Source organism: Musca domestica, unplaced genomic scaffold (assembly GCF_030504385.1).
Source record: "Musca domestica strain aabys unplaced genomic scaffold, Musca_domestica.polishedcontigs.V.1.1 36, whole genome shotgun sequence".
Lineage (NCBI taxonomy): Eukaryota > Metazoa > Arthropoda > Insecta > Diptera > Muscidae > Musca > Musca domestica.
The window spans coordinates 5,008,713-5,026,756 of record NW_026712318.1 but is presented as its reverse complement, the minus strand read 5'-3'; the positions used below and the strand labels follow the sequence as shown (position 1 = coordinate 5,026,756).

At 34.8% G+C, this 18,044-nt stretch overlaps 1 protein-coding gene across 1 annotated transcript in view; it reads right to left on the bottom strand.

The window, feature by feature from the left end:
* Window positions 1–18,044, bottom strand: part of LOC101889818 (cadherin-23) — a 53,075-nt gene extending 35,031 nt beyond the window's left edge. The window contains exons 1-2 of the mRNA XM_005184829.4: window positions 17,762–18,044; window positions 1,982–2,375 (exon numbers count right to left, since the gene is read on the bottom strand). Of these exons, the coding sequence (XP_005184886.2) occupies window positions 1,982–2,198 (217 nt within the window). The 5' untranslated portion in view covers window positions 2,199–2,375; window positions 17,762–18,044. The remainder of the gene's footprint in view (window positions 1–1,981; window positions 2,376–17,761) is intronic.

The following is an 18,044-nucleotide window of genomic DNA, read 5'->3' as shown; positions in this document are numbered from 1 at the left end:
TTCGAACAAATCTAAACTTATTCAAAAATTTGATAATATTTCCGACATTTTTGGCTTTTATTCAATAAAATTTAAGAAAAAAAGGTAAAATTATGGCGTTTGACTTTGTTACAGTTTTTTTATCTCACCCTGTACTTGCAGTTCATATTCCCTAAATCGCACTTTTATTTTAACCCTCCCCACCAGCATTGAGCCCAATATCAACATTTACTAGGTCCTGCTCCGTCCGTTTATTCAAAACCATATTGTACCAAATTTAGTACCATTAAATACGTTTCGTACAACACTACCTTTCATACCTGTCTAAATTTTAAAATTATATCCGTCACATAAGTCAAAATAGAACCAAATTTTGTACGTCTAAGAACTTTTGGTACAATTTTTCAAAAACACAATTTCTAATTTCCCGACACAACATCAGAGACCCTCATTCCAAATTTTAAATTTCCAACTCTATTTGCTCCCCAAATACCAAGTCAAATACTAGTGCTTTTCATACCATTTAGTATTTTTTGTACCATTTAGAACTTTTCGTACTTTTTTGTACATATTTCCAAAATTACTTCCATACCACTAACCCGCCTCTACTAAGTGACTTTATTACCAAATTTCAGATTTCCAAGTGTATCTCTTTTTCATATTCCAAATGTAATACTTTTCCAAATGTAGTACTTTTCGTACTTTTCTAGTACACATTTCCAAAACCACCTTCAAATATCAACCACACATACAAAGAGTGACCCCAATATTAACAGTTCACAAGTCAGGCTCCATCTGTTCCCCCAAACCCAAATAGTGGGCTTTCATTCTATAGAAAACCTATTGAGGGTCCTTTATCTAGAGAAGACCAGTTTAGGGTCGCCTTTGTATAGAAGACCTGTTGAAGGTCTTCTATCTATTGAAGACCTGTCGAGGATTTTTTATGTTGTGGGATTTCGTGTATCCATAGAAGACCTCTTGAGGGTCTTCTATTCGTAGAAGACCTGTTTAGCGTCGCCTTGGTATAGAAGACCTGTTGAGGGTTTTCTATACTTAAAAGACCTGTTGAGATTCTTCTATCCATAGAAAACCTGTTGAGGGTCTTCTATCCATAGAAGACCTATTAAGGGTCTTCTATCCATAGAGGATCTGTTGAGGGTCTTCTATCCATAGAGGACCTGTTGAGGGTCTTCAATCCATAGAAGACCTGTTGATATTCTTCTATCCATAGAAATTCTGTCAATTCATAGAAGACGTGTGGAGTTTCGTGTATCCATAGAAGACCTGTTGAGGGTCTTCTATACATAGAAGACCTGTTTAGAGTCGCCTTTGTATAGACGACCTGTTGAGGGTTTTCTATCCATAGAAGTCCTGTTGAGGATTTTCTTTCCATATGAAAGCTGTAGAGGATCTTATTTCAATAGAAGATTCTTTGAGTGTCTTCTTTCCATAGAAGATCTATTGAGAAACTTCTATCCATAGAACACCTATTGGCGGTCATCGATCTATAAAATATCTTTTGAGGATATTCCATCTATAAAAGATCTGTTGAGTGTCTTCTATCTGTAGAAGACCCTTTAAAGGTCTCCTGTCTGTAGATGGCCTATTGGTTTCTGTCTATAGAATAACTTGTGGAGGTCTTATATTTATAGGAGATTTCTTAAGGTTCTTGTAGCTATAAGGAACATGTTGACTGGTTTTCTCTGTATGGATAACCTGTTGAGGGTATTCTACCTTTAGAAGACCTACTCAGGGGTTTCATTCTAGGGAAGACTTTTTGAACTAACATAAACTGAAATAAACTTAAAAATAATATAATTTTGAAAAATTCACCTTAATTCTAAAAATATTAGAAAATATTCAAATGTGTAACATTTTCAGATTGATCGTGTAGAAACATGCAAATACATGTTTAAGACTCCATTCAAATACACCGGTTACATAAACTTATTACACGATCATAACGAATATAAGTTGCAAGTTTTTAATTGTTGCCACTTACCTCTCAATTGATAAACTGGACTGCCAACAGGTGAATTTTCCGATAGACTAAATCTGGACATGTCGCCGGAGCCGGGTACAAAACGTGGCGGTTGATTTAAGAACTGGCAATTTGTCCATGGCACAGAAAACACCAACAGCAGAATGTTGAGCCGCAACAACAATCTCATAACCGTAAAAATGTGGTCAGACGACCACCACATCCATTTGCTGGTCATTTGTGGGACCTGTGTTTTTTGTTTTTAGTTTAGATGGCTGCGTAACTGAAATTCGGACAAATTCACTTTAAATTTTCGTGTCGTTTATTGTCAAACATTAGAAAAAAATGAAAAGCCGAAAATTAATTCTCTTGAAGTTGTGCTGGTTTCTGGTTATTATTTTGGGGTGGTCTAATTCTGTTAGAATGGTGAAAAAATGGAGAATAAAAAAGAAACATTTATTTAGCACACAACACTGTTATTATTATTTTTTGGTTCCAAAATCGTTTTTCTAGACAAACAAAAAATTTTTGGTGGCTTTGCCAAACGAAATTAGTGCAAAGACATTTTAATGATTTAACAAAACGGAATGCCGTTATGACCAGTTGGTTTGTTTTTTTTCGCTGTCAAAGAAATAATGACATTTAAAGTTAATTGTTGTCAAACGCGGATATATTAAATATGAATTCAAAACTATTTTTTTTTTAAATAGAGATTTCAAAAATATATTTTTCTTAAAAAAAGTAATTTTATGACAAACTACCGTGTATGAGGATAAAACACACATATTTTACATGTTTCATTTCGTTTTTGCTCACATGTTATTATAAAAATAATTATTTTTTCTAATGTTAGGGCAACAATTATTCAGTGGCTTTTTGTATGTTTTTCCTTCACAAAGGGTGTGTCATTTGAAGTCCAAAGCTAGCGATTTCATTTCGTTAGCACAACAATTCCGAAAGATATTAATCTTTTTCAAACATCACTTTATTCAAAATGTTTTTGCATTGTATGTCGTTTTTTATACCCTACACCACATAGTGGTAAGGGTATTATGTCTTTGTGCATTTGTTTGTAACATGGAGAAGGAAACGAGATAGACCCATAGTTACTTTTGAGAACCTTCATAGAATCACTTTCTGAGTCTATTTATGCATGTCAGTCCGTCTGTCCGTCCGTCCGTCCGTCCGTCTGTCCATGTATTCTTGTGAACAAAATGCAGGTCGCATTTATTATCCGATTGAGATGAAATTTTCCAAACAATATTTTTTTGGCCCAAGGACGAACCCTATTGAAATTGGTGAGAATCGGATCAAATTTAGATATAGCTCCCATATATATCTTCATCCGATTTCGGGTTAAATGTGCACCAAATGTCCACTATCAGTCCAAATTACCTGAATTTTGGCACACCCAACCGAGTTCGGCCTAGAAGCAAGTATATCAAATTTGGAGAAAATCGGTTCAGATATAGCTATAGCTCCCATATATATCTTTCATCCGATTTGATCTTTAAGTCCCTCACATTCCTACTATGCACTCCACAACCGTGATATTTGGTACCAGGTATTAGATGGAGCACAGGAATAGCTGTTTTATATTTTACCGAAATCGGTTCAGATTTGGATATAGCTCCCATATATATCTTCATCCGATTTCGGGTGATTGACCACCAAATGGCCGTAATAGCATCAATTTTGGCAAATCCGACCGAAACCAGCTTAGAAGCAAGTACACCAATTTTAGTAAAAATCGGTTCAGATATAGCTATAGCTCCCATATATATCTTCATCCGATTTCGTGTTAATTGTGCATCAAATGGCCTATATCAGCCCAAATGGCATGAATTTTCGTACATAAGACCGAATTCAGTCTAGAAGCTAATACGTCAAATTTGGAGAAACCCGGTTCAGTGATAGCTATAGTTCGTAAAATGCACGATAGAATTAGATAGATTTTGATTTTGTACCAAATATCTCATAGAGCTCTGAAATGCCCTGTATAAACCTTTTTACGAGAGCTCTACTAAATATGCATAGTGGTGTAGGGTATCATATAGTCGGCCCCGCCCGACTTTTGAGCTTTCCTTACTGGTTTATTATTCACATTCTTTTGAATACTCTCAGTTGACCTTGGTAGGAATTAAAACTTGTTGCTGAACAAAAAAAAAATTTGTTACACAGCAACGCGATCATAAAATTGGTACTGAGCAATGCTGTATCTGATTTGTTTCATTAATTTTTTTTATATTAAAAACAGAAAAAAAAAATAAAAAACTAAAAATTCAAATATTAGAGATTGGGAGTGATTTAAAATTTGCAAAATAAATTTTGGACAATCTACACCTGAATAAATTAAATATAGATAAAAATACTTGCAACCTTTATTAACATCACCCGACTTTCTGATAATATGTTGCCTCGCAGTGAAAGTTCGGATTTCTATACCCTACACCACAAGGTTGTCAGGGTATTATGTCTTTGTGCATTTGTTTGTAACAGGTAAAAGGAAACGAGATAGACCCATGGTTATTTTTGATGATCAGCACAGAATCACTTTCTGAGTTGATTTATGCATGTCAGTCCGTCCGTCCGTCCGTCTATCCATGTATTCTTGTGAACAAAATGCAGGTCGCATTTATTATCCAATTGAGATAAAATTTTTCAAACAACAAGGACGAACCCTATTGAAATTGGAGATAATCGGTAAAAATTTAGATATAGCTTCCATATATATCTTCGTCCGATTTGCCTTTTATTGTGCACCAAACGTGTAATATCAGCCCGAATAGTAGGGAATTTTGCACATACAACCAAATTAGGCCTGAAAATAAGTACGCCAAATTTCAGATATAGCTATAGCTCCCATATATGTTATTCATCCGATTTGTTATTTTTGTCCTCCGCAGCCGTAATATGCACTCTGTAACAACAATATTTGGGAAAATATATTAAATGCAGCTCAGAAATACCTTTGCTTAATTTTATCGAGATCGGTTTAGATTTGGATATAGCTCCCATATATATCTTTATCTGATTTTAAATTAATTTTGCACCAAATGGGCAATACATATCCGAATTTAAAAGATTCAAATGCTTCGGCATATTTAGTCCTTTGAATTTTAAATTATAATTATAATCATAGCGTGTATGATTGAATTCTCCCATAAAAACTTTTAATTGTTATGTGGAGCTCAACTATATTAGCAACGTGGTGTAGGGTATCATAAAGTCATTAGGACTTTCTTTTTTTTTTAATTTGATTCAAACCCACATTTCCATATTACAAAGACAAGACCAACTGGATTTTAAACATAATTTAATAGTTCACTTGGGATCCATTCTGAAAAGTTTTGCAGAAAAAATTGAGCTTTTCATCTCAAAGTCTGTTTGGTTTAGATCTGACGGAGAAGCCAAATTGGCTACGAAGTTGGCTACGGTCATCAAAATACCGAATATCAGGAAGATAAGGGCTATGGAAAAACGTTGACTTATAGAAAAATTGTGCATAACAAACAGAACCCTTTACGGAATCCAAATTTTAAGTAAATCCGTTAGAAAATGTAGCTTAAATCGTCAAAATACCGAAAATAAGAAAGTACCTGTATTCCAATCCAATATTAACTCTAAATTTCGAATTTATAAGAGGAAAATATTGACTAATATAGCTCTTTGAACTTGACCTGACTATAAACAAAAGACAAGCCGTTCGGACTCTAGAGTGATTATAAGAGAATTTTACGCTGATAAAACAAATTTACACTCAATGCTATGTATGTGGAGCATTAGAGGCCGATTTCGCATATCTCGCTAGTTGAAAAGGCTCTTAGGGCTTTAACATAATTTTAAAGCCGAAATATTAAAAGTTTGATTTGACATATTACTCAAGTTGTTTTTTTTTTCAAAATTCGTAATAAAAAGTTACTAAATAGTGCAAAAAAAAAATTACTGAATCTAAGTCAGTATATTGAAATCCAGTAGTTTGCTTTGCCTAGCAAAGCTCTCTGGAAATAGTTTTCAATAATCGTACTTTTCGGTATATTTTCGGCATTTGCCTAATATTTACGTATTCCGTCTTGCAGTTAGTTGTTGTGGTCCATTGTACAGCTAAATATAATCCAATGGTCACCCTAAATGCTAGACTTCCTACCTGTCCTTAACTTTCTTCTCATGTAAAATTTGCGTCGATTAGCTTTAATTGTGTGATCGGATTTTTTTGTTTTTGGTTTAATTGAACCCCTAAATATTTTGCGATCATCTCCAAAAGCAAGAAGCCCCTCTGTATCTCCAAATTTAGAGTCATCTATATGATTTGCTTGTCTACGATATTTGGCTATATTCATCAACGAAATCAGCATAAAAAGGAAAGAAAAAGAAAAGGAAAATTGCAACTTTTCACACAAAAGTAGTGGTCCATTATACACGCTGTCCTACACTATAACTTTATGCGAGATTTCGTATCCTTTGGTATCTATTTGTGACCCTTATAACGGCTGCAAAATCAGGAACATTTTTAGTTGTTGGTCCATTTCAACCCTTAAATATATTGCGGACATCTTTAGAAACAATTGGCCTAGCCCTTCTGGGTCTAACCCTATCGGCATCTATGTAATCTGACCTTTTTGTCTCTTTGTGATTTCGCCGGGATTAAAAATATTCGGGGTTTAATGGAAAATTTGATTTTTATTTAACACAAATATTAATGTCTATTTCACCCACTAAATATTACCCGATGACCATCCAAATTGGAAGGCTTCTGGCCAGCCCTAAGCTCTAGCCCCATGCTAACTTTCGCATCGATTGGTCTATAATTGCGACATGTAGAGCAACTGCAAAATCAGTTTTTGGTCCATTTCAACCTCTAAATATTATGCTATCTTCTCCAAGAACAATAGACTTATATTCTGACCATAACCCCATCTCCATTTCCAATTTCGTGAATATCGGGCCATAATTGCGACCTGTAGCTTGATTACAAATCAACAAGGTCAGACAGACAGACGGACGGGCATACATAGCTAGATCGACTCAGCTCGGCGAGATAGGAAGATCCATATATACTTTCCTATGTGGGAAACCATTATTTGGAGGTGTTACATAATTTTTGGCCCAATCAAACTTATAATACCCCCAACACATAGTGTTGTAGGGTATAAAAAGTCTTAAAACCTATCTCATCTCCTGGTTTACAAATACCTATACGTACAAGTTGTGCGTACATCATATTTTACCTCCTACAACCCACAACTTTTATTGCGTGCCTTCATTTCACCCACTTGTAGAAAGAAATTATGCATTAACTATTTTTTTTCTCACGTTTCTTAGTGCGTGTTGCTCTATATTTAATGTTTCTTTAAGTTTCCACGTTATACTAACCCCGTTTCTGAGAGCCATTCTTTAAACCATCCCATTAAATGTCATATTATAATTAAACTTCTGTATTATTGTTTTTCATTGTTTAGTTTTCTTCCCACACTTAATTAAAGTCCTCATGGCTTTTGCGGAAGAAGAAAGCGAAATTAGTTAGATTTTTATAGCATGGGATAATTTTTTGGGGGGGAAAAGGGGAATAACTAATATACAAGAAAGAATTTGGGCAGCGTTCACATAAAAGAGAAGAACTTATTTTTTAAGATTGCAGATGGGTGCTAAAATTGCTTTCATTTAACTACGGGAAAATATGCTCGGAACATTTGATCGGATGGGAAATGAGATTAGAAAACAACTTAGGAATTATGTTAGAGTCATATTAATCATTTACCCTATTTAAATATTTATTTATTCTGGGTGAAGATTCAGAGTCTATTTAAGAATCAAAATTATAGTACTAAAAACTGATATTTTCAAAAAAAAAAAAATTGGCTGTGCCGGGACTTATATATATTTATATAACATCCAACGAAAAAAAACAAGTTAAAAAGTATATTTTAACTTCTGTTATGATTATTCAAATTGCAGACCCTCTTTGGAGTAGATTTCAAAGAAAGGGACCATTACAGCCCATTTCGTATCGGACCTAAAAAATATCACATAAATATAGCGACGTGCCAGGTTTGGACTATATTGGTTACTTCCTTCACTTTATATGAGATGTGTGATAATAATTATATGGGTATATGCAAAATTACAAGAATATCGAACATTGATATACAATTTTATTCCAAATTATAAATTCCGTATTCACGTCAGGTCTTTGGTTGAGAGAAATATTTAGAAATACCACATTGTAAAGAATACCTGGTTTGTTTTGCAAGCTATGATAGATTAAAGTATTGAAATTATGACCCTTTGTAGGTAAGGTATCAGAAGGGGTTCGGGGACATCATATCATCTTCACAATAGATCTTGAGATCTTGTTTGTATGTGTGAAGTTGGAAGAGAGTTGAATGCTTATTTCGCTTTCTTCGAGCGTTTTGATTTTCAAAATCTCGAACTCTATGTGGGGGAGGCACCAGAAGAAATTGTCCGATCTCTACCATCTTTATAACAGATCTTGCGTTCATAGAAATATTGAAATGTGGCAAGTCTGAATGGAATCGGATGTAAATTTCGCATTTTATGAGCTTCAAGGATATTCAAAATTTTGACCCTTTGTGGGGGAGGTACCAGAAGGAGTGCACCGATACATCCCATCTTCACAAAAAAAAAAAATTGTCTTAGTAAAAGTAATGGGATGTGTGAAATTTTAAGAGAACCTGAAGCTTATTTCGGATTTTATGATCGTATTGATTATTTAAAACTTTGACCCTTTGTGGCGAAGGTACCAAAAGGAATGGTCCATACTCTATAATATATTTTTAACAGATCTTGTATTGATAGAAATATTGAGATGTGCCAAGTCTGAATGGAATCGGATGTTGATTTTGCGTTTTATGTGCTTCATGGGTATTGAAAATGTTGACCCTCTGTAGAAGAAATAATGTACCGATATATTCCATCTCCACACCAGATCTTGAGTTTATAAAAATATTGTGATAAGTTATAATTATAAGTTCTAACTATTTAATTAAATGACCTTTATGGGGGAGGTACTTGATGGAGTGGATCGGTATTGTGCATTTTTGCACCTGACCTAGCACTGATGAAAATATCAGGAATTGGAAGTTTTGAAGTAAAATATTTTTTTTTTTTGAAAATTTCGACCTGTTGTGGGGGAGCTACCAGAAGGAGTCAATAAATATTGCCCATTTCCGAACTCAATCTAAGTTTGACTATAATATTACGATGTACCAAGTTTGGATTCGAGAGTCGTCGTGCGCAACAACCAGACAGACAAATGGACGGACATCGCTGGATCGACTCCTAATGTCCTGAAATGGATTTAATCCAGAGAGACCTAGGGTCTAAAACCGTTATTTCGGTTAGCAACGTTTATAGCCTATCTAGCCCTATGGCTGAGGGAATAAAAACACCTTTGACAAAGGAGAAAATCTAAAACAAATATCACCCAACATTCTTGCTAAGCAATTCGAAAATACCTTTCAGGTTTTAAGTTACACCAAGCTACCGTACCTTCCACCCACCAAAAAAAAAAAAAAAAACATGGCCAATACCACTTTCTAACTTGAAATATGCAAAAGAAAACAAATCGGCATAAGGTAAGCCATAAGGTACCATAATAAAAACCATACGCGGATGCTGACAAAGAAAGAGAACCAAACCACCAACCAACCAACAGGGAAATCATGATGATTGTCATCGACAAAATGACGATGATGATCACCTCCAAACTTCATTATTATCATCATTATGGCTAATGTTGTGCGAAGTTTTTTTTATTCATTTCATACTTCTATTTTGGTGTGCAAAAACAAGTTTTACAACAAACACCCAAACAGGAGGGGGAGAGAGAAGAGAAACAAGTATTCGATAGTGAAATGGTCCAATGGGTTTTTTTGCTGGCTGGCTGACTGACTGACTGACTGAGTGGTTGGCTGGTATGATTGGATGGATGGATGGACGGACAGACGGGCGCATGGATGAAGTAGTCGAGTCGAGTATTGACGATGATGGTGGTGATTCTAAGATCATTAGCAACATATTGCTTACCTGTCTGCCAGTATATCTGTCTGTCTGTCGGTAGTTTTTTTTTGCTGGCTGATACACCTAGACAAGATGCTACAATGAAGAGCGATTTGTGCACACCACCAACACACACACATAGAAGTGGAGAAAAAAAATAACCAAGATGCGGAAAAAAATCATACACGAAATTTCACCAATAATGATGATCATGATCGTGACCATTCGTAGTATTGAGAAGAGAAATAAATATATTTGTGCAGTTTTCGTTGTAATACTTAACATTTTTTAGACGAATAAGTTCTTGGGTAGACTTTTTTGTTTTGCACTATCTAGAGGCTTGTTAGATATGAACTCGGTTTCTTACAAAACTTAAAATTGCAATTTCAATCGAAACTTCATAAACTTTTGAAATATCTCAAATAAATACGAAAATTTCATAATTCTTCAATCGAGAAGTATTCTAATATGGAAGTTATACCAAGTTGTAGAATCAATTATATAATAAGTTAGTCATTCCGAAGTATATGAGCCGAGTGTGATGCGTTATATATTCCCAGACAAATTAAAAAGTTTCAGTATGTATTACAGCAGATATATATCGGTCCACTCCTTCTGGTACACATCCACAAAAGGGCGACGTTTTCGAAAAATATATATATTTTTTACTGTAGAGAAAAAGAAAGTATAGTCCGATTTTGTTCCAATTTTGGAAAATAGACAATATCGGCCACTGCATAAAGTACCTCCCCCTCAAAGGGTCAAGATTTTGAATAATTATGACTCTTATAAAATGGGATGTAAGAGTCCAATTTTTTCCAAATTACACACATCCTAATAATTTTATTAACCCAGGGTCTGGTGTTAACATGGAATATATCGATCCACTCCTTCTGGTACCTCCCCCATAAAGGGTCAACATTTTGAATATCCATGAAAATCATAAAGAGCGAAATTAACATCCGATTTTATTCAGACTTGGTACGTCTAAATATTTTCATCAACACAAGTTCTGTTATAAAGATGCCAAAGATCGGACCATTTTTTATGGTACCTCCCCCACAAGGGGTCAAAGTTTTGAACAACCAAAACGATTATAAAATCCGAAATAAGCATCCGGTTCTCTTCATATTACTCACAGCCAATTTTTTCCACTAACACTAGATCTGATGTGAAGATGAGATATAACGGTCCACTCCTTCTGGTGCCCCGCCCACAAATGGTCAAAGTTTTGAATGTCCATAAAGTCCACAAAATCTGAAATTAAGACCCGATTCCATTTAGATTTGATATATCTCAATATTTCCATCAACACAAGATCTGTTATAAAGATGGTTGAATTCATACCATTTTTCTGGTACCTCCCCGACATACGGTAGAAGATTTTGAAAAACAAAACGCTCTTCAAATTTTACACAGATAAACATTTTTGCTAACAAAGGATCTGTCTTGAAGCTTATATAAATCTGCGAATATCTTCGGATACCTCACCCACAAGGGGAACAATTTTCAATAATCTTATCCGTCATAACTTGCGAAACAAGTCAGCGTTTCTATATAACTTGCTATACCTAAATATTTGTCTCAAACAGAAACCTGAGATGAATATGGAATTTATGATTTCCCAAAAGTAAGATATAATAAAAAGTAGGATATAAACCCTACACCATACTGTGGTCAGGGCATTATGTAATTTTGAATTTGTTTGTAACATAGAGAAGTAAGCGAGCAATACCTCCTTTTGATGATATGCTAGAATGACATTCTCGATTTATGCATGTCCGTCCGTTCGTCCGTACGTCCGTTCGTCTGTTTCTGTGTTTTGGTAAACAAAGTACGGGTCGCATTTATTGCCCGATGAACGAACCCTATATAAATTGGAGGTTATCGGTCAAAATTAAGATATAGCTCTCATATATATCTTCGACTGATTTGCCTTTTATCGTGCACCAAATATGTAATATTTGCCCAAATCGGATGGAATTTGACACATATATTACGATTTAGCCTAGGAACTAGTGTGTCAAATTTGGTGGAGATAGTTTCAGATATAACAATAGCTTTCGTATGTATTGTTCATGCGATTTCTTATATTTGTCCTCCACATTCGTAATATGAACTCAGAAATATTTTTGACGAATTTTATCGATATCGATTCAGATTTGAATGGGTTTCGGAACATACAAACAACGATATTTTGTGCCAAATGTCAGATACAGCAAATAAATACCTCTGCTAAATTTTACAAAGATCGGTTCAGATTTGGAAATAGCCCCCTTATATATTTACAACTGACTTCAGAATGGATTTTGATGAATATCGTTTCAGACACAGATGCCATCGCAAATTAAGTAGAAATCGATTTAGATGAGGATATTACACAAATATATTAGTTCCTTTCGACTTAAATGCTTAAAATAGGAGGATTATAACAAAAAAGTATATATCGGAGCCGAGTTGCACAAATTGGAAATGTACGTCCCGAAATTCACTCCATGTGGGCTGATATTAGCCATTATTTGCACAATAAACCTGAAATCGGATTAAGGATATATGTGGGAGATACATTAAAATCTTTGCAGTTCTCGATCAAATTTGGCAAAGGTATTTCCGAGCTTTATAAGATATCTGGTACCAAATATCATTGTGTCTACTAAATATAACCAGTAAGGAAAAGTCAAAAGCCGGGCGGGGCCGACTATATGATATGCATATTTAGTAGAGCTCCCGTAGCAAATGAATTGATTTCAAGTAGATCATATCATCTATCAACATTTGGCTTTAGATCAGTTATAGTTTGCTATAGGAGGATTATAATAAAAAAAGTATATATCGGAGCCGAGTTGCACAAATTCGAAATGTACGTCCCGAAATTCACTCCATGTGGGATGATATTAGCCATTATTTGCACAATAAATCTGAAATCGGATTAAGGATATATGTGGGAGATATATCCAAATCTTTGCAGTTCTCGATAAAATTTGGCAAAGGTATTTCCGAGCTTTATAAGATATCTGGTACCGAATATCATTGTTGTCGAATACATATTACAGATGTGAGGTACTTAAACACCAAATCGGATGAAACATATATATGGGAGCTATAGCTGTATCTCAATCGATTTTCTCCGATTTTCTCCGAAATTAATGTATGTGTATCGGTTGAGGATATACATAGGAGCTATATCTAAATCTGTTCCGATTATCACATATTTCAATAGGGTTCGTCTTTGGGCCAAACAAACATTGTTTGCAAAATTTCATTTCAATCGGATAATAATTGCGTCCTGCATTTTGTTCACAAGAATACATGGACGGACGGAGGCACTGGCATGCAAAAATCGACTCAAAAAGTGATTCTATGAAGATCCTCAAAAGTAACTATGGGTCTATCTCGCTTCTTTCTTATCCTTGTTACAAATAATACCCTTACCACTATGTGGTGTAGGGTAGCATTAAGTCGGCCCCGCCCGATTTTAAGCCTTTGTTTAATGGTTTGCTTTTTGCCAACCCTGGTTTAAAAAGCTGACGTTTTTACCAACTGTTAAAGATTTTAAATAAAGTCTTTAGTTTAACCATAAATCGGCTTACAAACGAACAACGCTATATAATTATCAAAATGCGAACTCTGTTAAGAAAATTCAAAATCGAGAAATTTTATTCAGTCTTCAAAAATAGAGCAGAATATGTAACACAAAACATAACTCTGTACATATGGAATGATGTTTATTTGATCTGTGTTTATTTTTTCCAACATTTTCTTTTTACACTTCTAATTATATTTTTGACCGCAATTTGCGGTATATTTTGTTTCGTGTCCGCTATCTATAGCCCGTCAACAAATAATCAGAATCATTATATGTAGTTTTCTCCATTGAAACCACGTTCCAGAGTGGGGAAAAATCTGCCAGCACACACATGCACATATCCAATGTGTCATAATGATGGTGTTGTAATGATGATTAGTGTCGATCTTCATGATTGTCATTTCGCCGTGGCGCCAATATCATTAGCTTAGGTAAGCTATATATGTTATTGGAAATAACAATTCTCGTTGCGTAGATATTTACTCTGTTCCACTACCTAGTTTTGAAGAATTTTTCGATATTGTAATGGCAAAATCGGTTACGTTTACATTCTTGCACTTCTGGAACAGACCTATTACAAACGTTTCGAGCATAATCAGAATCGCATAGGACGGCGATATATTCGGATTAATCGATAAATTATATCGTTTCTTTAGAAAATTGGAAAATGTTTTATGAATATGTCAAAGTTCACTGAGAAACAAAAATATTTGTCTTCATCCTGTTAGACCCTATTGTTAATAAACAATCCTTGTAGCCATATGTATTTTTTTGGTTATGTTCAAATCTGAGCTTTGAGCATAATGGTAAGGGTACTGTCTTTGTGCATTTTTTTGTAACATGGCGAAGGAGACAAGATAGACCCACAGTTACTTTTGAGGATATTCATAGAATCACTTTTTTAGTCGATTTATGCATTTTAGTCATGTATTCTTGTGAACAAAATGCAGGTCGCATTTATTATCCGATTAAGATGAAATTTTGTAAACAATATTTATTTGGCAAGGACGAACCCTATTGAAATTGGTGATAATCCGATCAGATTTAGATATAGCTCTCATATATCTTCAACCGATTTATGTTAATTGTGGCACATCCGACCGAGTCTAGAAGCAAGTATATCAAATGAAATGAAAACCGGTTTAGATATACCTAGAGCTCCCATATTTATGTTCCATCCGATTTGGTCTTTAAGTCCCTCACATTCGTTATATGCATTCGACCAAAAATGATGTTTGGTACCAGACATCTTATAGAGCTCGAAAATACCTTTGCCAAACTTTTTTTGATCGGCTAAGATTTTGGTATAGCTACCATTCTTATATTCTTAATCCGATTTCAGGTTTATTGTGCAAAAAATGGCTAATATCAGCCCAAATGGAGTGAATTTGGGGACGCATGTTTTCATTTGGTGGAACTCATCTGCGATATATATTTTTATACCCTCCACCATAGAATGGAGGGTATATTAAGTTTATCATTCCGTTTGTTACACCTCGAAATATACATTTTAGACCCCACAAAGTATATCCATTCTTGATCAGCATAAAATTCTATGTCGATTTAGCAATGTCCGTCCGTCTATGGAAATCGCTCTAGCTTCCGAACGAATTGAAGTAGATTGATAAAATTTTACTCAAATGTATATTATGTCTGCAGGACGTTTGGTATTGAAAATGGGCCACGTAGATCCACGTCTTCGTATAGCACCCATATAATTGTACCTCCCGATATTCGGTATTTTGATGTTTTTAGCGACATTATTCACCGGAATTGTTTCAAATTTAGTATTTGATGTTTGTAATGAATGCTACAGCCTATGACAGGAGATTGTCTGTGCAGGTCCACGTCTTCATATAGCCCCCATACCCCCCGGTACCTCCCGATATTCTGTATTTTGTTGATTTTAGCGACATTATTCACCGGAATTCTTTCAAAATTGGTATTTGATGTTTGTAATGGATGCTACAGCCTATGACAGGAGATTGTCTGTGCAGGTCCCAGTCTTCTTATAGCCCCCATACAAAGGTACCTCCCGATATTCGGCATTTTGATGATTTTAGCGACATTATTAACCGGAATTGTTTCAAATTTGATATTTTAAGTTCACAGCCTCCACATCATCGTTTAGACCCTAATATGACGGCTACATTTGGTATTTTTAAGATTTTAACAGAAATGTTAACCGATTTTATTTTTTTGCCAAAAATTGCCAAATTCGTTCCAAAGGGTGGAGGGCATTCAAAGTTCGACCCGGCCGAACTTACAGCTTTTTTACTTGTTCAAATTTCAGTTTTACCCCGATCTACATTTTTCTTTTGATGGGGAAATCATTACTTGTTATACCCTACACCACAAGGTGGTCAGGGTATTATGTCTTTGTGAATTTGTTTGTAACAGGCAAAAGGAAACGAGATAGATCCATAGTTCCTTTTGATGATCTGCATAGAATCACATTCTGTGTCGATTTATGCATCCATCTGCCCATGTATTTTTGTAAACGAAGTACAGGTCGCATTTATTGCCCGATTAAGATGCAATTTTGCACAAATCATTTGTTTGGCCCACGGACGAACCCTATTAAAATTGGAGATAATCGGTAAAAATTTAGATATAGCTCCCATATATATCTTCGTCCGATTTGCACCAATTGTGTAATACCTCCCAGAATAGTATGGAATTTTGCACTTACAACCAAATTAGTCCTGCTAAGTATGCCAAATTTTATCGAAATCGGTTCAGATATAGCTATAGCTCCCATATATATTGTTCATCCGATTTGTTTTTTTTTTTTGTCCTCTGCAGCGTAATATGCACTCTGTAACAACAATATTTAGGGAAATATATCAAATACAGCTCAGAAATACATTTGATAAATTTTATCGAGATCGGTTCAGATTTGGATATATCTCCCATATATAACTTCGTCCGATTTACATTTTATTGTCCACCAAACGTCTAATATTTGGCCAAATGGAATGAAATTTGGCGCTTACGACCGAATTGAGTCTAGAAGCTAGTATGTCAAATTTGGTGAAGATCGGTTCAGATATAGCTATAGCTCCCATATATACTGTTCATCCGATTTGTTATATTTGTTACCCACCGCCGTAATATGGATTCCGTAGTAATGCTATTCAGGGAAATATATCAAATACAGCTCAGAAATATCTTTGCCAAATTTTACCGAGATCGGTTCCGATTTGGATATAGCTCCCATATATATCTTTATCCGATTTCAAATTAATTGTGCACCAAATGGGCAATACAAGTCCGAATTTAAAAGATACAAATGCTTCGGCATATTTAGGCCTTTGAACTTTAAATTATAATTACAAACACAGCGTGTATGATAAAATTCTCTCATAAAAACTTTTAATTGTTATGCGGTGCTCTACTAAATTAGCAAAGTGGTATAGGGTATCATAAAGTAGGCCCCGCCCGACTTTAAGACTTTCTTTACTGGTTTGGTTGATAAATCCTTCTTCATATATGGGTATTTCCGTTTTTTTAACTCAGGATTTAATTCAAGGTCATTAAGTGTTTTAAATTAAAAGAAAAAAAAAACTATACATATTTTTGCATTTAAGAGCAGAAGTTTAAAAATACAGAAATACAGCAAACTCAGCACTATTTCCTCAGCAGTTGTACGCTATTGTTTTATTTTATTTTTATTTTTGTCGTAGTAAATCGTGTTTTTAACAGAATTTACTCAAGACCGCTTGACCAGTTGACCATTTCAATGTAACACACATTGTTGTTGTTTGTTATTTCCAGCATTCTTTTGGCACTGCAAAATTCACACGTTTCATAACATTTTTTTCTTCCGAAATTAAAATATTGCATTGAAATTATTTTTCATTTTTTTCTTTTACACAGACCGTCATCCGCAAGCGGGTGTCATGCACAAGTTTTCGAATTTGTTACCCAAAATTAATTTTGACTCTTGGGGTTTTTTTAATCACAAATTTTTGCAAACAAAAATTTAAATTTTCAAAATTGATTTCCAAACATTTTTTCTCCGAATGATGAATAAACAGACAAACACACACAATATTCCTCTCACGAATCACGATGATTAAAATAGGGTAATTCGAAAATAAAATCCATCTTAACCGGAGATCTTTTTCGTTTTTGCACAGCACACAAAATTTCGTTTGATAAAACTGGATTTTTGCTTGACCATCATGCTTTACCTTTTTATTTTATTTATTTTTTTCTTCGTCAACTTCTTCTTCGGCCACTTTTGTTTGTTGTTTGTTTTGCTTTTATTGTTCTTGGACGGGGAAAACACACACACAACGACAGCCACAAAAAATCTACTCTACAAGCGGTGTTGTAACGCACACCCGTAACGGACGAATCGTTGTTTTCTCTCGCGATCACCGCTAAAACGTCTTAACGCCTCGTAATGTTCTCAACGAATGTTTGGTCTGGGCCGAATGTATCTTCAAGATACCTGTTGACTGTTAAATCTTG